The 24133-nt window shown below is 50.4% G+C and overlaps 5 protein-coding genes and 1 non-coding gene across 6 annotated transcripts; 1 reads left to right on the forward strand and 5 right to left on the reverse strand.

The window, feature by feature from the left end:
• Positions 1 to 5596, forward strand: Aud_008020 (uncharacterized protein; the record flags this gene model as incomplete). Its single annotated transcript, XM_043292906.1, has 10 exons — positions 1 to 34; positions 90 to 151; positions 208 to 233; positions 299 to 1040; positions 1104 to 1269; positions 1331 to 1724; positions 1783 to 1992; positions 2057 to 2436; positions 2493 to 3684; positions 3739 to 5596. 10 exons carry the CDS (start codon positions 1 to 3, stop codon positions 5594 to 5596), a joined length of 5064 nt encoding a protein of 1687 aa, XP_043148841.1.
• Positions 5597 to 8519: 2923 nt separating this feature from the next.
• Positions 8520 to 15898, reverse strand: ags3 (alpha-1,3-glucan synthase Ags3; the record flags this gene model as incomplete). The annotated part of the gene is made up of 4 exons (XM_043292907.1): positions 8520 to 8568; positions 8621 to 15259; positions 15315 to 15490; positions 15539 to 15898. 4 exons carry the CDS (start codon positions 15896 to 15898, stop codon positions 8520 to 8522), a joined length of 7224 nt encoding a protein of 2407 aa, XP_043148842.1.
• Positions 15899 to 18696: 2798 nt separating this feature from the next.
• On the reverse strand, positions 18697 to 19833 carry Aud_008022 (putative lipase/esterase; the record flags this gene model as incomplete). The annotated part of the gene is made up of 4 exons (XM_043292908.1): positions 18697 to 18804; positions 18857 to 19041; positions 19092 to 19487; positions 19563 to 19833. 4 exons carry the CDS (start codon positions 19831 to 19833, stop codon positions 18697 to 18699), a joined length of 960 nt encoding a protein of 319 aa, XP_043148843.1.
• Positions 19834 to 20355: 522 nt separating this feature from the next.
• On the reverse strand, positions 20356 to 20427 carry Aud_008023. The gene has a single exon. It is a non-coding gene; the product is annotated as a tRNA-Gly (tRNA).
• A 681-nt stretch (positions 20428 to 21108) lies between these two features.
• Aud_008024 (LysM domain protein) lies at positions 21109 to 22289 on the reverse strand (the record flags this gene model as incomplete). The annotated part of the gene is made up of 5 exons (XM_043292909.1): positions 21109 to 21262; positions 21326 to 21488; positions 21558 to 21688; positions 21743 to 22017; positions 22071 to 22289. The coding sequence occupies 5 exons, from the start codon at positions 22287 to 22289 to the stop codon at positions 21109 to 21111; spliced, it is 942 nt and encodes a 313-aa protein (XP_043148844.1).
• Positions 22290 to 22537: 248 nt separating this feature from the next.
• Aud_008025 (putative CUE domain protein) lies at positions 22538 to 23938 on the reverse strand (the record flags this gene model as incomplete). Its single annotated transcript, XM_043292910.1, has 1 exon — positions 22538 to 23938. The coding sequence occupies one exon, from the start codon at positions 23936 to 23938 to the stop codon at positions 22538 to 22540; it is 1401 nt and encodes a 466-aa protein (XP_043148845.1).
• Positions 23939 to 24133: the final 195 nt, after the last annotated feature.

Consider the following 24133-nt stretch of genomic DNA (forward strand, 5'->3'; position numbering starts at 1 on the left):
ATGGAGCTTGCTGTGGTGCCAGTGGCTGGTGCGGGTGAGTGCCGCGCTTAGTTCGACATTGAAAATGGACTACTGACGGATTCAACCAGGTACGCACCAGAGTACTGTGGCGATGGATGCCAATCCAACTGCAACGCGACCGCGCAGTGTGGTCAGTATGCAAAGGATCCCGGGGCCTCCTGCCCTCTGAATGTTTGCTGTAGTCAGTTTGGTTTCTGCGGAACGACCAGCGAGTGCGTTGATGCTTATTCTCTTTCCTACAGCCTCTTGCTCAATCCGATTCTGACCATTTCCGTAGCTTCTGTGGAACTGGCTGCCAGTCTGATTGTGACCAGCCAAAACCAAGGGTCCCAGAGGGCAATGTTCGGAGCAGGATTGTGGCTTACTGGGAGAGTTGGAACAGCAACCACGCCTGCGGTACTATGGCTCCAGACGAGATCCCTGTATATGACATAACACACCTGGTCTTTGCATTTGGCTACATCGAACCCGATGACTTCAAAATCACCCTTATGGATGGCGTGGATGCGCAGCTCCTTGACGATGTCAGTTTTCTGAAGAATAAAAACCCTGACCTCAGTATCATGATCGCCTTGGGTGGCTGGACTTTCACTGACCCAGGGAAATGGCAAAGTGTCTTCACAGACATGGTGTCCACCTCCGGGTCAAGGCAGAAATTCATCAAGAACGTCCTAGGCTTTCTCGCCCAGTATGGGTTCGACGGCGTTGACTTCGACTGGGAGTACCCCGGTGCAGATGACCGTGGAGGGAAGCAGGGTGATGGGGAAAACTATACCAAACTACTGCAGGAGCTTCGAGCGGCCATCAACGCTGCTGGCAAAGACTACCTAGTAACCTTCACAGCACCGACTTCATACTGGTACCTCCAACATTTCGATCTGGAAAATATGAGTCAGTATGCGGACTGGATCAATCTCATGGCCTATGATCTTCACGGGGTCTGGGACTCCAACAACCCGATTGGTAGCACGCTTCTCGCGCACACTAATATAACCGAAATTGATCTAGCCCTCGATCTTGTGAGTCATTGTGATTGATCCCTCTGTTGCCCACTGATCCTGGATTAACCACGGAATCTGTAGTTTTGGCGCAGTAACGTCCCGCCCCAGGACATTGTCCTCGGTATGGCCTTCTACGGACGATCGCTCAAGCTCAGGGATAGTTCTTGTTGGAAGCCTGGCTGCCCATTCACGGTGGCGGGTGACGAGGGAGATTGTACCCAGACGGCGGGTATACTTTCCTATAAAGGTTTGATCCTTCCACAAGAGTCCTATCAAGAGCGTGACACTAATATAACGGTGACCCCCAGAGATCAAGGACATCATCCAGTCAACTAACGCTAAGCCCTACCACGACGAGGATGCTGCCGTCAATTATCTAGTCTACGGCCAGAATAATTGGGTCTCCTATGATGATAACAATACATTCCAAGCCAAGATTGACTTTGCCAATAAACGTGGGCTGAGTGGCTTGATGATCTGGGCTATTGATTTGGACGACCCGACACGTTCTGCTCTGAGCGCGCTGACCGGAAACCCGGTAGATGATGCTAACCCCTTGGCTCTTGCAGACCTGGCAGGATCCTCGACAGTTGGCCATTCGACTAGTGACTCTTCCCAGTGTCGGGTCACCGTCTGCGGTGGCTTCTGTAATCAGGCGGAAACTGCCGTTGGCAGAGTCAAATCCCTCTATGGTAAAGATGCGTGAGTGCAGCACGTCTCGTAACTATTGAAACTGAGCCCTGTAACTGACTCTTCACAGATGCAGTGGAGATGCAACCAATTCACGTTGGGTCTGCTGCCCAGCATGGACGAGTATCACCAAAGACCAGTGCTATTGGAATGCCGGCGGTGGCGCCGTGAAGACTGATTGCTCTGGCCAATGTAAAACAGGCGACATTCAGATGTTTTCTGATTCTTGGGGTTGGAAGGGTGACCTGCGTTTCGGTTCATATGATTATAGATGTCTCCGGTAAGGCCTCCAGTACTACAAACGCGAATGAAATTTGGATCAGTCGCTGATTTAACCAAAATAGAGGCGGTAAAGTCTTCTGCTGCAATGTTGGAAATATGCAACAGTACCTGGACATCTGCACATGGACGGAATGCGGAGGTTCGTGTCCATACGACAAGCAGAACGTACTGACCATCGACTCTGGCGGCCCCAAGGGTGCGGGTAAACGGTGCGATGACTACGATCCCAACGATATCATAACCAACCCCGCTGGCTACAGTGATGATGACTATGATCCCAAAAAGGGCTCTAAAGCTCATCGGAAGCTATGCTGTCCCGAGAAAGACTCATTCAAGAACTGTAGTTGGAAGAGCGGCAAAGGTTGCTCGCAACGGTGCGACAACGGACAGATTACCCTGGATCTGGATCCTCAGGGCAAAGGAGGCCGCTACTGTGACAATGGTGCGTGATTTTTGTTAACTTCCATCAGTAATACCTTTCTCATCCACCCTTCACAGGACGGCAGAAGGTTTTCTGCTGTGATGCGCCTGGCAGGGCAAACCAGCCCTTTCTACCTGTCGACTTTGACAAGATATTTCCGCCTGAATACCTTCCCTCTGCAGACGCCCAACCTCAGTTTGAATTGATCAATTTCGGTGGCGCCGCCGGTATAGGGGATGCTCATCCCGATCTTACTGGTGTGGCCTTCTTCCTCATGGCCGGTTCTAGTTCAGCGGTGTCGTCTATGTCTAAGCGGGACAATCCTGGCTTGCATTTTCTCGACTGCCCCGAAGGTATTCTTGACGCTCCGGTTGAGACCGCGCACACTGCTAGGGTGATTTGCGTGGACCGCGATGTGGAAGAGTGCTACCAAGTACAAGAGAATGGTGTTGAAGGAACTATCGTACACATGCCTCGAGAGTGCGGAGGGGGAGGTTATGTTAGGGCTGTGTCTCTGCAGCCATCGCATAACCAGTCTGTCCCCGCCCACCTGGCCTTGCGGAATCCCACGTCCGTGGTGTATGACTTCCGCTTCGACTACAATATGCCTCTGGTCCGCAGAGATGCCGGCACAATTTCTATTCGCATGGATTACTCTAATGTTGCCGGGTACTGGAATGCGGTCGTTAACTCAGCAGGTACAACCTCAGGGGGCACAGACTCGAAGCGCGACCTCAAGGAACTTGTCGAACGGTTTTATTCGGACAACAAGGACAACTGGTTTGCCAAATTCGATGCTCTAAGCCCGGATACAAAGGGTTTCAGTGACCTTTCAAGCAATATAACTATCGACCACCTCCTGTACTATAACACTGAAATGTGTCCAACTTCAGACGGCCAGCAAGGCGAAGGGATCGCGGTGACAATAGAAGGTGCACTCAACGCCGGTTTCTACTACGGTTTCTCGATGATTGCGACGTGGGACCCAAGCAGTACAGTCAAAGTCCATGAATCGGCTGGGTTTCTGAATGTTGATGGCTCGACATCTGCCACATTCACCGTCGCTGGGATTGGAACCCTGGACTCTTCAAAGATGAATGGCGAGACCATCACCAAGTCATCTGGAAAAAGAACCCTGGCAGGTCATTCACTTTATCATGGTTGGGCCTCATTCGTCAGCTACATGGAACAAGCCGTCCAGCTCAAGACTATGGGCGAAACCAGCCAAGCCGTTTCCTTCAATGGATATATGGAGTCAAAGGCTGTGGCGTAAGGACCCATAACCCTCCCTCCTGTAGGGCGAGACTTGCTAATGAAACGCAGTAAATGGGGGATGAAGGGATCGGTTTCGAACGTACACTTTCCAAGCGCTCCATCTGGGATTACAGCTCCGCCACTACAGATCAGCCAGAGAAACAGCATGACTCCTGTCGGCGATAACATTCCGTCATCCGACATTGCTCTTGGTCTCGATATTACATTGGGGCTCAAGGTGACGTTGGCGTTTTCCAGACCTTGGTCATCAGCAGTGGACGGGCGTATGCCTGACATGTCTGTCAAGCAGAGGCTTGCTGCCCACTTTGAGTTTTCGGGTGCCGGAAATGAAGTTTGCCTGAAGTCTAGCATATACCAGACTCAATATGCTCTCCTTGCCGACGGTGAGTATGTTGGTTGGGGTGGGAATTCACTGAATCAGTACGTCACCAAAGGTTCTCAAATGGATCAGCAGTGCTTCACACGTAGCTCAAACAGCCTAGCCTCTCGTTCAAGCTCAGATCTTCTTGCCCTTGAAAATATAGGAGGCCATAAGAAGGAAGGAGAGGAAGAAACAGATGAGGAGGAGGAAAAGGAGAAAAGAAAGAAAAGACAAACCAACTCTACTCCGCGCGGAGATTACAATGGCTTTGAAGGACTTCCCCATTTGACGGACCTTATCAACAGTGAGGCAGCAGGCAGTTCGCGCCTCTCAGTTCCTGATATCAACTGCAATGGCTGTGGTTCTTGTGTCATAAGTTTGAATGCGGATAATGACTGCTGTGATTGTGCCTGGCTGGGGCCCGAGGATCTCGATGACGACCTGTGGGGGTATGTGTCAGTCTCTGGACTCCTGGGCTCTTCGGTATATAAACGAGCTATTGAGGAGAAATTCTCTGATCTGGTTGCACGCGCCGGCGGCATATCCACTGGGACAAAGGAAACCAAATTTTGGAATCCAGCGGTGGATCCCACCCATCCAGACTCCTCTAAAGCCATTGTCATTGAGTCCGAGCCGTATCCGCAATACCCTGATTACTGGAGAAACCCACAGACAACCAAAAACTTCGATACCTCTCCCTATACGGGTGTCAAGAAGTACTTTCACAACTCCAGCGACTCATGCACTTCCTTTGATGTGGCGCAATTTCCCAGCTACGACCTCATGTATCCTTGGCCGAAGCCTGACAACAATGGAAATGCCCACAAACGTGGGGTTGGTTACCATCAACTGTACCAGACGGAGCATGTTTTTGAGGCTCAAACAATTGCAAGATTCTTCATGGCCTGGATGCCATACCATGCGACGAACACCCGGCCAGCTTTGTGGAGCGAGAGATATATCCTACAGGATATTCCTACCCAACCTCTGAACGGCCAGGCCTGGGTCCACCTGATGATTGATGAAATCGGTTCGGTTGATAATCAAAATCGCCTGACTGTCTTTCTCTCGCGCCCTAACTCCAAGAAAGGCAAATTGTTTGGAGGACACGCATCCATCACACAATCAAGGTTCGGCCAAGATCAGAAAGGCGGCGATCAGCTCTTAGAGGCACGAGAAGTGGGTATGATATTCACTTACATGAACTTGGACACAGTATGGCAGTCATTCTGTGACACACATAATGGTGTTATGGACGTGCTTCGCCGCTTTGATTCTTGGTATCAAAGCTACACTGGTACTGTTAGCAACCTGGCCGATGAATGGCCAAAGTTCATTCGAAGTGAGTTGGATATGGTAGTAACACAAGCGAGAAGTGATCTGAAAATGATGAACGAGAAACGGAAGTTTGCAGGAGCTGCTTATACGCAACGATGGGGCACAATCATGGCTGTTAATGGGGGAGAAATTCAGAAGGTTAAGCTGGATCGTACTGATAAGTGCACAAATCTTCCAGCCTCGACCATTGGAGTGTTTACAGGGTAGCAGAGGATTTATATAGCTTTTCCTTGTGCGACTCCCTATACTGTTGTTTCATACTCTACAGTGCCGGTTTATACTCTGGATCGGAATAGTGAATAGATCGGAGCAGATGAAGTACTCTATGACTAGTACAGCTCAATTTATTTCCCTCCTTAAAACTCCTGACTGGTCAAGGCTGTTTCTCACCTGCTCGCGCGAAATTGGTGAGTGGCCAAGGCGCCATTCATCCTTCGCGCTGAAACTAGTCTCGGATTGCCAAGAGGCCGTCAAATCTCCCGTATGGGCATATATTCCCGCTGCACGGTAACTGTTGATCAGCTTCTTCTTTATAACTGGAAGCTAGCAATAACCTCCCTTGCTGAGGCACTTGACTCTACACTACCCTCTTTACAAGGCCGCCCGAAGGAGCTCGCCGGTGGACTTGCTGCTAGATCTATACCTTGGTTAAGGTTAATCCATCACAGCTGAAACTGCCCTAATCGCCTACAGCCTATCTTCAACCCTGTAAGTTCTTACTCTTTGACAGTAAAGCTAGCAGAATCCTGCATCACAAGGGGGATTGGCTGCATCTCACTGTCCCCTACTAGCTCTTGCTGTTGTTTGGTAAGACCACCTCTAGCACCCTGTCCCTCCAGAACCTGCTCCTTTGGTCCATATCGATACCAGGATATTAGATCAGCTTATTCCCGAACTCAACACGATACATTGATCCCACTTCCAAATGTGTGACATGAGAAAAGCCCGCTGCAACTATGGCCTCATCCTCATTAGTTATAAGTAGCTCCCCACACTGCTCAGGATTATCTTTATTGTGTGGCTGGTTCCTGGGACAGGGCCTTAAGGTGAACATCACTTGGTGAGGCACACCAGGCTGAAGGATGATGAAATATCGCTCAAACTGGGGTTTGATCGGGATATCAGACACCCCACCAAAGCTATAATGTTTGGTCAGGTTTGGACGCTTCGCGGGAGCGCCTGTGTCAACGTTGAATAAAGTCAAAGCCGTTTTCATAAAGGGCTATGCCGCTAGGGTCTAGAAGCGTGCCAAATACAAGGATGGTAAGCGGCTTGTCAGGCGTATTCGGGATTTGAGGAAGAGTTGCCTCGAGGGTGATGTGGAATTCATCGTCAGAACCATGTTTGTGGAGTGTGGATGATGAGACAGTAACAGCGACATTGATGTGGGTTGGGGGTGGAATTTCAGAGTCGCCAGAAAGAAAAAGCTTTCGAAAAAGGTTCGCCATGATGATATTTAGACAAAATTGGACTTTGTTAGATTGAATAAATTGAACTTGATGGTTGATCAGAGTTGCTTTTATATTCGCAGGCAAGATCCTGGCTGGTGGCGAAACAACAGGCAGATGCTCTCTTAAGACCTCTGCAAAATTTAGTTAACTTGGTAGCTACTCCTTAGGTCACCAGTCAAATGTTAACTATAATTGGTCTAGGCCTGGAGCCGAAATGAAAACGAATGTGATATGTTTCAATCATAGGGGGACTCAGCCCTATCTATACGTTTGGGTTTTTGGAGATTACCTAATCTATGTTAGTAACTAGTTAAAACGGTTATTTCTCTATATACCTTAACCTAGATATACGTACAAAAATATCATCATATTCTATACTGGCATAGACTAGAGAACACGTATTTGAGTTTCAGCCCCGTTCACTTCAAAATTTGATGGTTAGGGCACCCTCTCTAAGGTAGTACTATCTGTCACTATGGCGGTCCTATTATCAATCCATCCAGTTCATAAAGAAGGGTAACCATGCAGAAATAACTGGCGGCTCGCCCGGGATGGCGACTCGGTTGGGATTTACGTTAGACATCAAACAGTACCTAAGAGTGGGAATACCAACAGTCTACTCCAGTAACTACTCATACTGCTTTGTTAGAGAGATATAGTCTACCATTGTTGCGCTAACACTCATAACTATGTAAGCTTTCCTAGGCTGACTGACCATCCCTGGTGGATTAAAACGAACCGGTTTCTCTTCTAATCATATGGCCCGTATAGCCTTGTTTATGAGCTGTCTTTAGCCACACGCCTCTCAAGTATCTCCTTGGAAATTGTTGCCTAGACCCTACTTCACCACACAGCCTGGCTTGGCTGATCCACCTCATCTGTACACCAGTCCGGGATCCTGCAGTAGTTCTTACCCCGCAGAGATACACGGAGCGCGACAGGGGTTCTGTCTTTTGCCACCTTGGATTGAAGTGGAGGCTCTATCGCTTGTGGTCTGATGTTCTCCCTTGGCTGGCGGACTCCGGTCAAACCTATCAACCAACCTCATTTGTCCTTCTTTTGATGCCCGGGCTGAGGCTTCTCAGGTATCCTGGTCTCGGTCGCCGTCGCGTTGGTCACTATCTCTACCAGCCTGCCACGGGTGCCCTCAGACCTGTCGCCAACCTGTTGCCTCTTTTGCTGCCTTCGATGCCTGCTCGTTGTCTTGGATGCCCTGGTGTGAGGGAATCCATTGAATGCGGAAATTGAGCCCACCTTCTCGTGCTTTGTCTGGAGTCAGTAGGGTAGTTTCCAGGATAATATCCTGATTGTTGGCCTGGGATTTGTGCTGCTTGTAACGCTTGACTGGAAGGTCACTACATCGCGTGACCAAGAACTTTGCCACGCGCTATACTAGGGACCGACGACGACGGCAGAGACGAGTAGAACGCTTCGAAATGGCCTTGACGGAACTGGGAGTGCCTCGACCGGTATCAGAGGCAGGAGCTTCGGCAGCAACACCAGACGATGGTCACTCTCGCTACAGGAGTATATGGACACAACTAGGGCTTTTTGGTCATATGATTCATATCAGTCATTATAAAACCAAATTATCTCTATAGTACAACTATATACAGATAGTCCGAACGCCGTCTATAAACTTGAATCATTAAACCGTCTACATACAACATTAAGCTGGCTTATGGCCGGTTAAGCTGCTCTTTACGGTAGAACAGGAGGAAGCCAAAGCTATATCCAGTTAGCATATAGCCCGTCAGAATATAGCGAGACAGAGTCTTACCTGGCCAAAAGCTGGAAGAACAGGGCAATCCAGAACCACGCATTGGCAATCTTATCCACCGACGTGCCGACATTCGGCGAGATACCGTCCGGCCCGAGTCTATTCGGTGCAAATCCGCGCGCGCAGATGGTAGCGATCGATCCCACGGCCTGCGCGGCCAGGAGGACAAAGCAGACATGCACTCTTGTCAGGGTCTGCAGGAGGATCATACCTAGACCAACCTGCTGGATCTCATCGAGGACGCCGAGCCAGAGCCATAGACATCTGGAGACGATGGCACCGGACGTCAGGCTCCCCGCCCAAGGGAGATAGTAGCCGATATTGGACGTTCCCCACCATGTTTGCGCCCACCGCGGGGAGCCCAGGCTGAGTCCGAAGACGGGGAGGATCCAGCTGTGCTCCTTGGACAGCGCGCGGAAGACAAAGAGAATGAGGACCCAGAGGATGATGAAGAAGCCGACCACGAGGATGACGACCTCCCATGTCGTGGCGTGTTTGGAGGACCAGAGGAACGACCAGTTGCGGCCGAAAGCGGCGGCGAGGAACCAGTTCTGCACGATAACCATGAAGAAGAACCATAGGACAATGCGGCGACGGAAGAGCGACGTGTAGAAGAAGAGGATCCGACTTGGCGCTTGGCGGTAGTATTTGGGCAGACCCAGGGCAAGGAGCACGCCGATGAAGAAGCATACCGCGGCAATCGGCATCACTACGGCAGTGAGCCTCCAGGTGCTCAGTGCGAGGGTGGATACGCCTCCAATTTCCGTGGTGGTGACTTTGGAGCTCCAGTACCATAGCGCGACAGTGTACAGCTGTGAAATTCCCTGGATGAGACTGGCGCGGAACATCCAATCCTTGACGGGGACGGCGCCCTGGTCGCCGAAGTTGAGGGCGAAGAACAACGAACCGCTGGACGACGCCGCGGCGTAGACGCCTGCAGCAACATTTTGAGCCCATCCTCGCCCAACTGCCGACAGTCCAAAGGGAGACACGCCGATTACGATGAACGCCAGGCAGTATATGAACCATGGGAGACTGAGAACGATCACCGCTGGCAGACAGGCGTACATGAACCACCATGCGATTGATGAGACGCAGTAGATCGCAGCGATCACATACAACTTGGTTGCTGTCTCGCCCACCTGGCCGACAAGCAGCGTAATTTGAGCGGAGTTGGTCGCAATGATCTGTCCAAGGCCTAGGAATAGAGCGTAGACGGGCCAGTTTCCGATCCGTCGTCGCATGAATCGCTGGACGGCCATAGGGCGCCTGTACCCCAGCCGGGAAAGCCAGCGATCGATCTCGTCGGAGTCGCTCGGGTCCGAACCGGCCGTGGCGGTCGAGAGGCGGTTATACTGCGTCTCATGGTCGAGCTGGTCCGGACTAGCCGAAGAAGAAATAGACTCCTTGGCGTGGTGTTTCTTGAGCTGTGCGTCGTTGTACATATTATAAAACTTGCGCTCGCTCTTCATCAAGTACGTCTCGATGCAGCAGTCCGTCATCGAGTTCTTCTTGTCCAAGTTGTTGAGCAGTTGCTCGAACCGCCGGGTGAAGTGGCCCATGCTATCCGTAAACGTCGGATCAACCTTTTGCAACTCGAAGACTTGCTTATTGTGGTCGCCCATCACCGACGGCAGAGACAGGACGGAGACATTGCGGGAATGAACGAACGGCATGCCCTCGCCGGAATTGAGTGCCAATTGAAATGGGTATTGAGGCATATCAGAAGGCGTCCTCGGCGCTGGAGACGAAGCCCGCGAGACGAAGTACGGTGAGCCTGGCATGGAATGGTACGGCGGGGTAATGCTGTTCCTATTTCCGTTTCCGTTTCCTACGGATTCGCCAGTGTCTTGATATTCAAGAGCGTGACTGACTGCCCTCATAGCCTCATCAGTGGAGATATAGTCCACCCGGTGCGAATTAGAGTCATCCTCATCGGCGTCGGCGTCGGCGTCGGTGGCCTCCTCATCCAGCTGGCTCTCGGCCACCTGACTGTCGCGCAGTGACTTTTTGACTAGACGGTTTCTGCCCTGGCCAGGTCCAGCTCGTCGACCCAGGGAGAGTTTACGACCCAGACTGCTCCTGTTTCCGTCGTCCGCCTGCAGTTCTTGAAGCCGCGACTCGGCGTTAAGCATCACTCCTGAAGGCGGCGTCTCCAGACCGTCTGGGACAGACTGAGCCAATCCAGGCAGACTCGCCGTGGAGTCCCGCATGTTCTGCATCTCCCAATAGATCTGGGGCTCCGGCATGGGGCCAGCGACAGTGTTCTTGTTCTTTGTATGATGGATCTGGATGGCCGTCTGTTGCAAGGTTTCGAGCTTCTGAATCCATTCCAACACAGGGAATCGTTGCTTGGCGGAGTTCGTGCGCATTTCTTCCCGAGTCTCCTGGTCCGAATCCAGTGCGGATTTGATGGCAGTCCTCAACTGGTGCAACAGGTGGCGGGTCGCGTCGGATTCCACCGTGTACCACCAACCGGGCATTTGGCCTAGACCTCCAATGCGGGAGCCAATCCCCAGCGCACCTTTACGACCGAACTCGACGGCAACCAACCCAAATGGCTCGTCCCGAGACGGAATCAGAGCAAAGTTGGCGCCGGAAAACACATATGGAGGCAAAATGGTAAACTCTGGCTTGGAGAACACGCGACCTGGGAACATGGCCATGATGCGCTCCAGCTTGATAGCAGCCAGCTTGCCATACAGGTCAATAATGGGCCCAACGCAGATCAGCTGGACGTGAGGTCTAGCTGACAGTATTGCTGGCATAACATCGGCGATCAAATCGACCCCCTTCTGCTTCGACCACCGTCCGACAAACACGAGAAGATCCGCATTTGGATCTTCCTTCAGGCCAGCCCACTTCTGCGCCTGCAGTTTGTCTCTAATCCGATCTTCAGGAGACGGGATTGAAACGTTTGTCTCAGCCCCCTCGCCAACGGCACCAGTATCCGAGGGGTCTGGGTTCGGCAGACTGCCGATTTTGTCAAGGCTCCAGAAGATCGGGTAGCGAGCCCATGAGCGCTTTCCGTACTTCTTGGACACGCCCACTGCACCGAAACCGCGCTGATGAAATCGAAGGTAGCTTGCGCCTGTATGAAGAAGATTGAGTACGTTTCCAAACTGACAGTATTTGGTCGCGGTTTCGATGGGAAGATTAAAAACTGAGCAAACTTCCTTCTTCTCTTGTTGGGTCCTTAACGGCCAGAGGCCCTGGAACTCCGCGTTGTGCAGTGATAGGCAGACTGGAACGGTTCGTGTCGGCAGCAGATAAAGGGGGGCCAAGCAGCCATGGAAATCGTTGATATGGTAGAGATCGATCGAAGGGAATCGCTTGATCGTCTCCGCAATACACTGGTTCCATGCCGAATAGTAGACTGCGCTGTCGAGGTCATCCATCCGTGGGGGGTAGGGCTCGGCTTTCGTCTGCTGCCGAAAGACTGGAGCATCGAGGAGGACATAGGTGATATTGTCGACGACGTGGTATTGCACATTCACCAGATAGGGCTTGTCAAGGATGGTGACGACCATGGGCTCCGCTGGTGTGTCTTCGGGGTACTCAATGTCACCAACACAAGGCACCACCCAGATAAGGTTCTGGTGCCTCAGGTGCTCAGACATTAGTTGGGCCATGACTCCCAGGCCACCAATCTTGACCTTGACCTTCCAGTCCTGGATGAGGTATTCCATAGTGGCGATCAAAACCGTACGTCGGTGTTCGGGGGCGCCTGCAATAGCATTGTCCGGCAGCACGGCCTTGTCGGAGATTGCCATTTCCGAGTCATCATCTCTGGCGAACTGTGCTTTGACCTTGCGCCAGAGCAGCGGCAGCTTATCCTCTTTAGCCGCAGTACCATCCGTGTTCAGCTTGACGCGGTAGAACGTTCTCATAAAGATAAAGGCACCGGCAAGGCCCATTAGGATGGGAACAACCCACAGGAGTATGAAGAGGACGAGTTGTACCCATCCAGACCCGACGGGTGTCATCTCGTATCGAAGATTGGCATCATTGAGAGAGATGGTCCAGCCGAGGTGCGGAAATGGAGGCAACGTGGTTATATTGATCACGTTCGACGAGAGATAGGACGGGGGAAGCTTCTGGACCACAGACGCGTTATCTACATCGCCATAGACCTCCGTAGGATCTGGGAAGCCATCAGGACCGACTCCCCAGACACTGATCTGTCCCACAGATGGCCACTCATACACGAAATCATACTTCCAGCGACCCTCCTTGGAGTCGTACCTCATTCTGCTATCCAGTCCGGCATCATAGCCGTACTGATTGTACGGTCCGTTCCACCACAGATGAGGAAATCTCCGGGGCGCATCGTCCTCCCAGTCTTGGTCACCTTCCTGGATATAGTCACTACTACCGGTAAGCCTCGAAAAATACTGCACGCGGACGTGAGTTCCCTTCCATTTCTGAGAATCCGTGCCGGTCCAAGGAGCAATGTCAATCGTCGTGTTCCCACCGGTATAAGTTGTCCAATTTGACCATGTCCGACCAAAGGTCGTCGAGTAGCGGAACTGGTCAGCTCCGGCGGCCTCATGCTGAATGTAAATGCTGCCGTTGTCAGACTTGTGCACGAGGCTGGTGGAGTAGTTGGCGAGTGGGGTTATTAGCGGGTTCGTTGGAGTTCCCATCCGGAACAGAAACCGGTCGACGGCGTTGGTTCGGACTCCGGACGTTGTCGTAACGTTTTTGACGGTCAGTTCGTGGACACCATGGTGAACGTTTTTCAGCTTGGCAGACCATGTCCAGACAGTTGGAACCTCCCCGACGTAGTGATGACTGCTTGTCCGTGGAGTGACGTTGCCGCAGTTGACGCTGGATGTATCGAGAGTCGGGGTGATACCCTTCTGGGTGGTAGAATTCAGGGAGATCGCCTGAGTGACACCATTACAGTCCATCTCCTTTGAGTATCCAAGCTGAACGTTGACGGTTTCCCCCGTGTCTTCCGCGGACAACAAGCGTGCGTCGTGGCCGGGAACGAACTCGGTAACAGTGGGACCAGGCTCAACAAAGCTCTCGGCCTCCACATAGGCACGATATTCCCATGGAAGGAGACTCATGTTGTGGGCGCAGCCGTATGACTCGGTGCTTCCCTGGACTTCAATTTCGCCAGGACCATCTTCCAAAGTGAGCTCGTCGTAAGGGGAGAACACATTCTTCAGCTTCGTTCCCGACTTGTAAGGGGCCAATAACGCGGTATTCCGATTCTTGCAGTCACCGCCGTATGTTTTAGTCTGGTTGTCATTATGATACACAAGCCAAATACTGTTGTTGCCCTTAGACGCCTCTGTCTGGACCCCGGGGAAGTAGCTTCGCAAGACCGACCACAGACCAGTCACTGTGGGGGTGGTTGATGAACCAGGAAGATACACATCCTTAGTAAGCTGGGAGAGGGTCTGGAGATAAAAGCCATCATTAGCAACGGGATAGTGCTCCCGGATTTCGAACATGCGCTTCATGATATTGCGAAGTGGGTGAGCAGGATTGCGCTGGTCGTAAGTGACGGTAATGTCGTGACAGCCGTGCAGGCCTCTTTCATTTGGGAAGTTGTAGAATTTAGTCGTATTCAAGTTGAAGCAGCCATGCGTCCACCATGCGGTCTGGTAGGTCATCGGCTGTCGACCAAAGAGATAGTTTGTTGCAGTGGCATCGAAAACATACATATCCTGCTCCTCGCCCCACAGAATGAGGGGAATGCCAGGGAGCTCCAGTGTGACAATGAAAAGGCCCAGAAGATACTTCTCCGTGCCGTTTTTGATCGCGGGCCAGCGAAAGTTATCTTGATTCGACACGCCATACATATGCCTCGGGTCGAGTTGGCCGGTGACGGGGTTTAGGAAATCGTTGGACACAAGCATCCCGTTCCATGCCTCAATGAAATCCGTAGGCAAGTCGAAGCCAGCAACAAGGTTACCGTCCATTCCCAGGAAACGGGTCATCGAGCGGTAGATAGTATAGTGGAACGCGGCGGAATCCAACGCCTGGTGGCCGTCCTCTCTGAGAAAGTATTGAGCGTCTGAATCGTTCTTCAGTTTGACAGCAGCACCCGCGGACTTAGGCCACTGATTAGGCTGGCGCCCACGACCCAGATAGAGACTGCCGAAGGTATTGCCAGATGTGATCTCGCCAGGTATGAAGAAATTATGCTTGCCATATTTTTTCGCACATTCGCGGAATGCGGCGGACATTTCACCCAGGGGCTCCAGGGTCGCCTGAACAGCTTTGTCATAGCGGAAACCATCGATATCCAAACTGGCAATTTGAATGCAGTAATGCCTGGTGATGATATCACGCACGGGCTTGTGCCATTCACGCAGCCGATCTTGCACCGAGGCGAACTTGGTGAGCTGGCGCTTCCAGTCAGGGAAGTTGCCAAATGCCTCTAGTTCTCCATACTGATCAAAATCACTATTATAGCAACCCTTCAATTCCTCAACCCCGCCGGACGCCAACGGAAAGCCAGTCTCATTCCAGAATTTCGGATAGTCACAAGTCTTGTTGTACTCGTTGCTGAACTTGAAATCGGCATACTGTCGATCCGTGATCCACTCAACCTCATATTCGTCTGGCCGGAAATCGGCTGAGGTGTTGAGGTGGCCTTTGAAACCGATCAGGTTGCTCAGGCTGCATATGAAAGTAAGCTTGCGGTAATACAACATTTGCCGGGGCATACACTTACGTTGCCAGCGTATTGTCCATGATCACATACATATCACGGTTGTGAATCTCGGTGATGGTCCGTCTCCAGTCTTCCAGTGTGCCATGGTGCATGTCCAGCAGAGTCGTATCGACCGGCGAGTAGCCATCGTAGGCCCAAGGGAGGTTCATCAAGCCTGTTCCAGCAAAGTAGATAGCCTACATATGTAAGTAACAAATCAGACACGAAAGCGGTTTCAAACGCACCTTGAAACCCATGCCCCTGATATAGTCCAGCGTATCAATCAGCCCAACCAGATCCCCTCCATGACGCATCTGGTTGGAGTTCAATACATGCTCGAAAGCCGTACCGTTGATATCGTCATTTGTTGGATCACCGTTGGCGATGCGGTCCAGGAAGATCGTGTAGACGGGGAAGCGCCAGTTGTCCGGCGAAGGGTGGTATTTATGATTTGGCCATTCTCCCCAGTAGTCAATCGGCGATTCCGCCGATCTGTTTTCGTTCAAGTTATAATCAACGAGCGACTCGGTATAGGGCCAACACAGTGCACTGACGCTCAGCAATGACAGGATGAGCGCGGCCGAGCGCTGCGTCTCCGTGAACATTTCTGAAGTTCTGGAGTCGTGAACAGAGTCAGTCGATCATGCTCTGAGATGCGGAAGAGCCAGAGGAAGGATGGTAAAAAAACGAAAGACAAGAGAACGAGTGGTCTGTCAACTCAGACGAAGAATGACACTGGAGTTGGAACAGCGGGGAGAAAAGTCACCCAGCGCTGAGCAGGCTGCGTCCAGACTATCCACTGTATGCAGGTGGCCATTGTCTCACTAAAACTCTTCCCAGTCTCCATACAATGACGACAGACCGGTGTCTCAATAATCAAACGACCTGAGACATCTGGAACAGTTCCACAGCGGTGGGGTAGCAGTGGGCTGCCAACCACGCGCCACGACATCACTTCGACAATTTTTGCGTGGTTATTCTGGGAAATTCTTCAAATCGGAGCCTTAGTTGGCGATATTAAGTCGTATCTGCAGGTGTGTGGACTTCTCTGGGCTTGTCTGGAGGGGTCACTAAGATTCTGTAAGAAGCCACTGCACGATTACGAAAGACACAGTAAACATCCTTATCATGTGGTCTAGATATAGACTGCAAAAACTTCAGTACTAAGCAGTATCTTTTTCCTCGAGAACAACATCAACTATCATGTTACTCATCGAATACACGGTATCACTCCTTGTGCATTCTCGTGTTAACCCAGCTGGCTAATATTATGATCAAGATTACAATTTGTGAGAGGGCCCGATCGCGATACTGTCTTGGTGGGGCTTGAACGGCCTCCAAGCCCAATGAGCAGTACTGTACGGTATCTACAAGATAACGGGGCTAAGCCAACCCGATCGACCCGCCATTCGCCTTAGTGAAGCAGTTGTTATCAAGGCCAAGCAAGAAAGCAGAAAATTCTAGCATAGGCCCGAGTTTTCGCCTATTTAGTCGAAACAAGCAACGGCTCCGTTGTGGAACTCCCACTCGGCGTGTGCATCCCGTGCCGCGGTTATATATATCTCAGGGCCCCGTAAGTGGCGTCGACCTCCGACACCTAGCCTACGATCTTCCAAGCTAGACCAGTCGCCAGGCCTATGACTGACGACGGAATTGCTGGATGAACACAACGACGGTCCCGTCCGAGAAATCCGACACCCGAACCAGCCGAGCACATCATTTCCTTTTCAGGTAACAGGGCAAATAATCACAATAGGCTAATCAATGTGTAGAGTGTAGAGAGGTACGTACTACAGAATAGATATCAACATGAGTTACCACCTGGTGCACTTCGAGGACAACCTTACCTAGAGAGGCCACCAGCACAGGTGGATCAAGGACGATCCGGAAACACCAATAAAAAAGTGGTCTGGAATAGTATCCCGACATTCAATAACAGTTATGCTCATTGTGTACGACATATTTCCAGTAACAATAGAGTGTTGTCGCAGACTGCTTTCGGATGTCAGAATTCTATAGAGGGCTGGATATGCATTCAAGGTAAGAACCTTGATTATCATTGCTTCAAGTGGGCCCATTCTGAGGAGGACCAGAGATCGCACAGACAGCCACAGACATTAACATGGCAGGATATAATGTCAACCACGCAAAGGGACCAGTCCTTTCTGGGTTGACTAATTATAGATATTGCTAGTTAGATCCTACCATGCTTTGATCTACCATCTACAGAAATTTCTTAGAATTTTTATACCATTCTTACTGATTTAACATACTTCTAATTTAAATTAGTTAGGTTAGATCGCCAGGCTACTAGAATTAGAGATTCATTCTTATTTATTCTGCGTATATGCATCCAATGATTTCTAGAAATCAAACCAGCACTTCAGCTCAGAGTGGGGACTGTTAAGGCTGTTACTGGGGGAGGTCACATTTCACAAGAGAATGAGCTCAGAGAGTATTATTGCTGCCTAGGTCATGGTATGCATTCAGCCAGACAACCCTTGCTCAAGTACCTATAAACTCATAAAGGGAATGGAGCTAAGGGGACAGACCCTTCCGATGTAAGACCTCCTAATCAGCAGCATACTCACTTCCAACTTTATATCAACCACCCTAGCCATTGTGCTTCTTAAGTCTACAAAGAGAGCAATGTCGGGTATTGACCCGGACAACGATCTTCCCTGGCGGACACTGCCCGTAGAAAGCACTGGCAGGCTTTGTAGAAAATCATCAAGACCTAAACCAACATCTTGTTATGTCAAGGTTCTTTCATCCTGTTGGACTTTGTCAAGCTGCATCTGTTAAATCGATCCGTCATCGATTACCTTGCCTCTATGTAGTGTCGAAGATTGGACTAACTCATGCGATTTAAGCTGTTACTGATACAAATAATTGGGTATACTATATGGGTACTTGAATTAATTCTGAGAAGGGGGTTTCTACGCCGGAGAATGGGTTGGTAGTCCAGCTGCTGCAACAGGCGCAGGGAGTATTATAAGCTCTATCAACCTCACAAATCACTGGATGTTTACTACAACAGACTTTTGTAGTTCTTCCCTCTCTTAAAAGCCTCTGACTGGTTATTTGAAAGTAACCTATAGATCAACACGAATGTCGTTATGGTCACTGTCATCTTGGTTAGGATCTACTCATAAACATATGTAATTGGTTTCTGATCTTCATCAATTTATGGCTTTAGATGGTTATCGAAGTATCAACGAGCGTGTTTGGTCTCTTTTCAAGATGGGACTCCGGGCGAACAGTTTTATCCTGTCTGTCTCCGTCTTATTCTGCTTCTAAATGCCTTGAAAACCTACACCTACATCGTCTTCAGCTACCTTTAAAGACAAAGACACAAACGACAGTCACCCTTTGCTTGCCACAGTATCAGACGGCACGTCCGCTACTCAGTCAGCCCGAGCAGCCATCTCAACCCATTGACACAATCTTCTTGCGCTTGTCTCGACACCTCCAATTGAGGCGCATAAACCCAGAAAATATGTGGCAGCGACTTCGACTTGTTAGACATTTCTCCTCATAGTACCTATCGAGCAAAGGCATACCTTGTAGAATGAGACCCGCACCTCAATGTCTGCGTTCTGAAGACCTCGCACATAGCACACTGCGTCGTCGCGGAGGATATCAACATCACAGATCTGGACGTACGTCTTTGGCAGTCCGTCAAATCTGCCCCAGAGAGGATAAGCCTCGGGGTGTGTTCTCCCTGCACTTGGGACCCCAAGTAGATCTGGAGGGACGTTAACAACCGTACAAACCAGCTTTTCATTCCACACGAACCATGATTCTCCGCCATGTCTTGTCTGTCAAGCTTCTCCGTCTCCAGCTTCTCAGTCCACGACTGGTGCAAATCCCTGAAACAGGGTGGGATCAGAGCCGCATCCGTGCCACGTACAGTCACCGGAGCGCGGAGGAGGACTCCGCTGAGAGTGACGCCAGTTACCTTCTTCTGCTCTCGCATCCAGTCTCTCGCCTTCTGCGAGACAATGGCGGCGAGCTGTCCGCCTGATGACGTCCCACTGATTACGACCCTGACCAAAGAGCCGTGCTCCGGCAGGAGGGTGGAGAGGTTGGTTACTATGTACTCAAAAGCATCCCATCCGTCGTTGATCGGGACAGGATACTGATACGCGGGGCTAAGCCGATACTCGACGCTGATGACAGTGCTGGGTCCACCTAGTGCCATGTGCCTGCACGAGACTTTGTTCTTCGTCAGCTATTTTTCCCTGGGCTTGTGAGTAGGTCACATACTATCTTCCGTGTCCAGAGAGCCATGCACAAAGCCTCCAGAGTGGTAGAATATGACAATCGCATCGGATGAGCGGTCTCTGGCAGTGTAGATACGAATAGGGATCCGATGATTGTCCCTGGCTGGGACAGTCGTGTCAAAGCTTGATACTTGTTCGGCAAGGACACGACCTTCTGGGGAAGAGAGGAAACGCTCGTTTCTGCTCTCTTCGTCATGGCTGACTGTGGGATTCTGCGAGAGAAACGCAGTCCATTCAGAACGGAGCAAAGGCATCATACAGTATGTGGTGGATTACTCGCTGATGCTGGTCACAGGAAAGAGATATTCGAGCTGATATCGGCAAGGCATCGCAGACTCCCATTAGAAGTGGGGTTAGGCAGCATGTTACCATTTCTCGTATTCTGTAGTTTCATCCCACATGGAGATGGAGAGCTATTGTATTGTGTCATCCCAGATAGTCTCGCCAAATATATCCCGTCAATCACTTCGCTTGTGCTCCTCTCACTGTTCATTGTTCAGCTGATGGCAGTTAGATAATAGTTCTACTTGTACAATAGCAAATGAGCCCTGAACAATACACCCTGTGAGCTTGACCCAAGCGTCACTAGGCATCCGCTCAACGAGGCTAGGTTCAGGTATCACCTCGATGCGGCAGACCTGGCCATAGACCTATATCAAGTGCAGATACATAAATGTGATAGTCAAAAATGTCGCAGGATAATTTAAATGAAAGAATATGACGAGAAATGGTATGAAAAACTCGGCAGAAGAAAAATGGAAATAGAAAAAAGGAAGTGCGTTAGCTGGGAGTCGAACCCAGATCTATTGCTTGGAAGGCAATAATGCTAACCGCTACACCACTAACGCTGCTGTTATGTAATTCTGCTTCAGACAATAAGTTATAAGCAGAAATCTATAAACTGTTATAGCTGCTATATTTCTGGTGTTAAATGTTGTTAAATATTCTTCGAGAACTCTGCTGCTCCTCTTCACATACATATGCGAGTAGCAGGACTATTCAATTTATAATAGCTTTGAGTATCGATGCCCTGGTCAGGCTGGTCAGGAAGCAAGAGTTGGCTCCGGGGCAATATATGTTCACCCTGACCTCCACTTCAGAACAATTCCACAGGTGTGTTTCATTGACTCTAAGTCTGGGTAGTAATATGGTGTATCTGAAGACAGACCTTCATCAACTACACAGGTACGATATAAGAAAGATATCTGAAATACTGAGCTGTACCTGGAGGTCTACAGACCCCAATCTAGAATATGAGGTCAATCTCTTAGGAAATTCATTGAGACAACAAATAGTAATTTACTCGCCTGGACGAGTTTATTAATGCGCGGTAGAACAACTAATATCAAATGACGGAAAGGAAAGTAGACACTGCACTACATCGCAGCCCAAGCTGCATCCAAAATCAAGCATGGGGAGGCATGGGGAGGCATGGGGAGGCATGGGGAGTTCACCAGGCACTTTTGTGACCCAGGGTGATTTACTATTGTCATATCTCAGTCTCGCCCCGCGGCGGAATTGAATGGCCTCTATGAGTCCCGGACGCCGGTAATTTCTAGAGTAGGACTCTGAGGAGTCTGGAAAGCATTGGATGTGGCATTGGCTGGCCAGGAGATGGAGACTGCTGCGGTAGAGGAGTCGGTTGCGATGTCGGTTGTGGCGTCGCCGTGGCGGTAGGAGGGTCTAATTCAGTGAGATAACAAGCTCACTGCCAGAAGATGAATCTGTGGCTGCGGCGAAAGTAACATACCAGCGACACCGACGCAGACATAGTAATCTGGCAATAAAGATTGGCATGAAGTTGGCTTCACAGCGGGGTTCCACAAATAGAATTGGTCCAAAGATATTCCATATTGATTTGCAATGGCCCAACAGTTGTCACCTGGCACCACCTTGTGATACTTATTGCCTGTGGCAAGCAAGATTGTCAGAAGCAGTTCGCGGAAAGACATCATAGCTGGGCTTAATTCGGACTTACAGTTTGCTGGAGTACCCGACAGCACCGGTCCAGGGGGATTGGTGGGTGTAGCCACTGGGGGTTCCTCTTCCTGAACGCCGATGCATACGTAGTAATCGGGGTATAGGGCCTCGCAGGAGTGCCCAACCGATCTTGTCCATCAATGTCAATATTGTCTTGTCTCCTGAGTGGTCGAACGGACTTACGGGTTCCAGCGGTAGAAATCGTAGATCGAAAAGTTACCGAAGTTGTTTATGATGGACCAGCAACTGTCGCCCTTGTTAACTTTGTAGAAAGCATTGCAGTTGGCAGCCAAGCCGCCCTGCGTGGGAGAGGGCAGATCCGCAGCCTCAGCTACAGTTGCCATGTCCATACGACTCGCTTCTTCGGCAGAATATGCCGACCGCATCGTCAATTCTGAGGCAGCAACACAGTAGGAATGGCCAATTTGAAGTCGACAGTTCTCCTTGAGAGAAGGGTTCTTGAAGTCGCCGTCAGAATCAACGGCTAGAACATGTGTGGTCTAGTACTCACCCAGTTCACCAGCTCTTCCCTTGAGATGTCGAAGTACTCCTCTAGGTCAGCGCACTGGTCATTCTTTGCAACATCATTCACCCAATAGCTGCAGGTTTTAGCAACGCTTGGATCGGTTGGGCCAGTCGGAGAGATGCTGGACGGCCACCTCTTCACGACAGCCGAGTTGGCTGCACTTAGGAAGAGGATTTGAACAATGAGGATCGAGGTAAGTCCCATCTTGAGCCACAGTTATTGATTGTGTTGTGAAGACAGAGATCATTCAGATTTTCGAGAGAATTTATACCTTCCAAGGTCACGTTGTCAGTGCTGAAGCGAAGCTGGATTGCTTGATGTCGATGGAACTTCAGGATGCATGAACCCTTCGTGACACCGCATATCAAGCACAAGCACATACTAGGGACATTGTATGCGTAGGGACTAGAAAATTTCAGACTACTCTGAGTACTGCAAAGCGTAGCGCTTAGTCATTGTTTGTCGTCTTCTTCGGTGAAGTTGCGCAACGTGGGAGCTCCATCTTCCGTGGGCTTAATCTCCCAGAGAGGTTCGCCATCGTCATCAAATTCGGCCCACTGGAAAAAAGTGCAACCTTTCTTTCCAGGATCATGTCCTGCATAGCACATCCACATATATCTACCCTTGTTCTCACGTTTGCGTTGCACACATCGCAAGATGGCATGTGTGCCACAACGGCACCGCGGAATGTTACGCGGGTGGAGGGCATCCCGATACCATCGATAGGTGATGTTGATACGCCGGTTACCTGACAACGGATGTGGTGAAACAGTTTGCGCGGGTGCAATAGCATGTTTCCATTCTTCCTGCATCTCAGCGTGCATAACAAGGAGGGAATTGTGTGGAAGGTGTATGGAGATTTGGCCCTGCGCATCAGCACGGATATCGATCCCCTTCGACGTGGCTTTCCGTTTGGACGGAGAATCCGCTGTCGACCCCCTGGCTGACACTTCACTATCGTTCCCTTCATCGTCATCGCTCGCCACGATGCGTCGCACCCGAAACTCTCTTTCCACGCCTAAGCTCAGACTTCCAATAATAGCTCGCGGACCAAGGTAAGTCAGCTCATCCGAGTGGTAGCCCACACTTTCTGCTGGACCATCATAGCAGTTGACGAAAGCTGCATTTGGCACCCATTCCTTAGGCGACTGATACTTGAGCTTTTTCCCATCTGGGTAGCACGTTTGTATACGCTTCTGAATCTCGTCGTTGACTGCGCGCTGAACTTTGGCAGAGACGGCGCGCAAGTATGGCGTAAGCTGGCGCACGTTCGAACGGTATATGCCTCCATAGGTGTATTCCGATGTTTGCTGTCGAATCTCTTCCGGGGTCGAGACGTACAAGCTGCTCGTGTGAGGACTCTCAACTGTACGATCAAACAGCTGAAACCTGTACCTGGAAAAGTGCTTCGACTCATCCAGAAGTTCCAGTAGTAGTGCATCTGCTTCATCTGGGGGCAAGAAATTATGGATGATGGTACACGGAGTATGAGCAGCAACATCTTCTGGAGAGAAAAGATGTAACGTCCTTCCTTTCCGTGTGAGTTGTCTTTTTGGTGGCAATCCTGCCTCGGTTGTGATATGTGAGGTCATAGATGTCTGGATCGCTGATACACCACTTGCTCGCTTTTTGACTGGTCTATATGCGCGTTGAGCAGTGATTACGGCAGACGCGTCTTCAACAGACCCGCCACTTGAAGTGAGAACGTCCAGCAAAGCATCTTGTTCTATGTCTGGAAAGAGCGATAGGAGTATCGCCAATTTCATATCGGTGGAATCCTCATCAGGGGACGGCGTCTGCTGCGTAGCGGGAGCACCCAGCCGAGGCCGCTTTCTCGAGATGAAGCGATCCATTCGGCAGCCATCTGATTTCAGGATGAGCCGAAGATTATGTTCTGGTGCTGTAGAAGGCGAGGATAACACGAACCTACAGACCTGACTAATTCGTATAACGGCACGTGATTCCTTTCGATATGACCAATCAGAATGCTTTTTTCCAACAGCATCTAATTATTCACCGTTTATGGCGTTCTTCTAAACAGTTTCGAT

Source organism: Aspergillus udagawae (genome assembly GCF_001078395.1).
Source record: "Aspergillus udagawae IFM 46973 DNA, scaffold_6, whole genome shotgun sequence".
NCBI lineage: Eukaryota > Fungi > Ascomycota > Eurotiomycetes > Eurotiales > Aspergillaceae > Aspergillus > Aspergillus udagawae.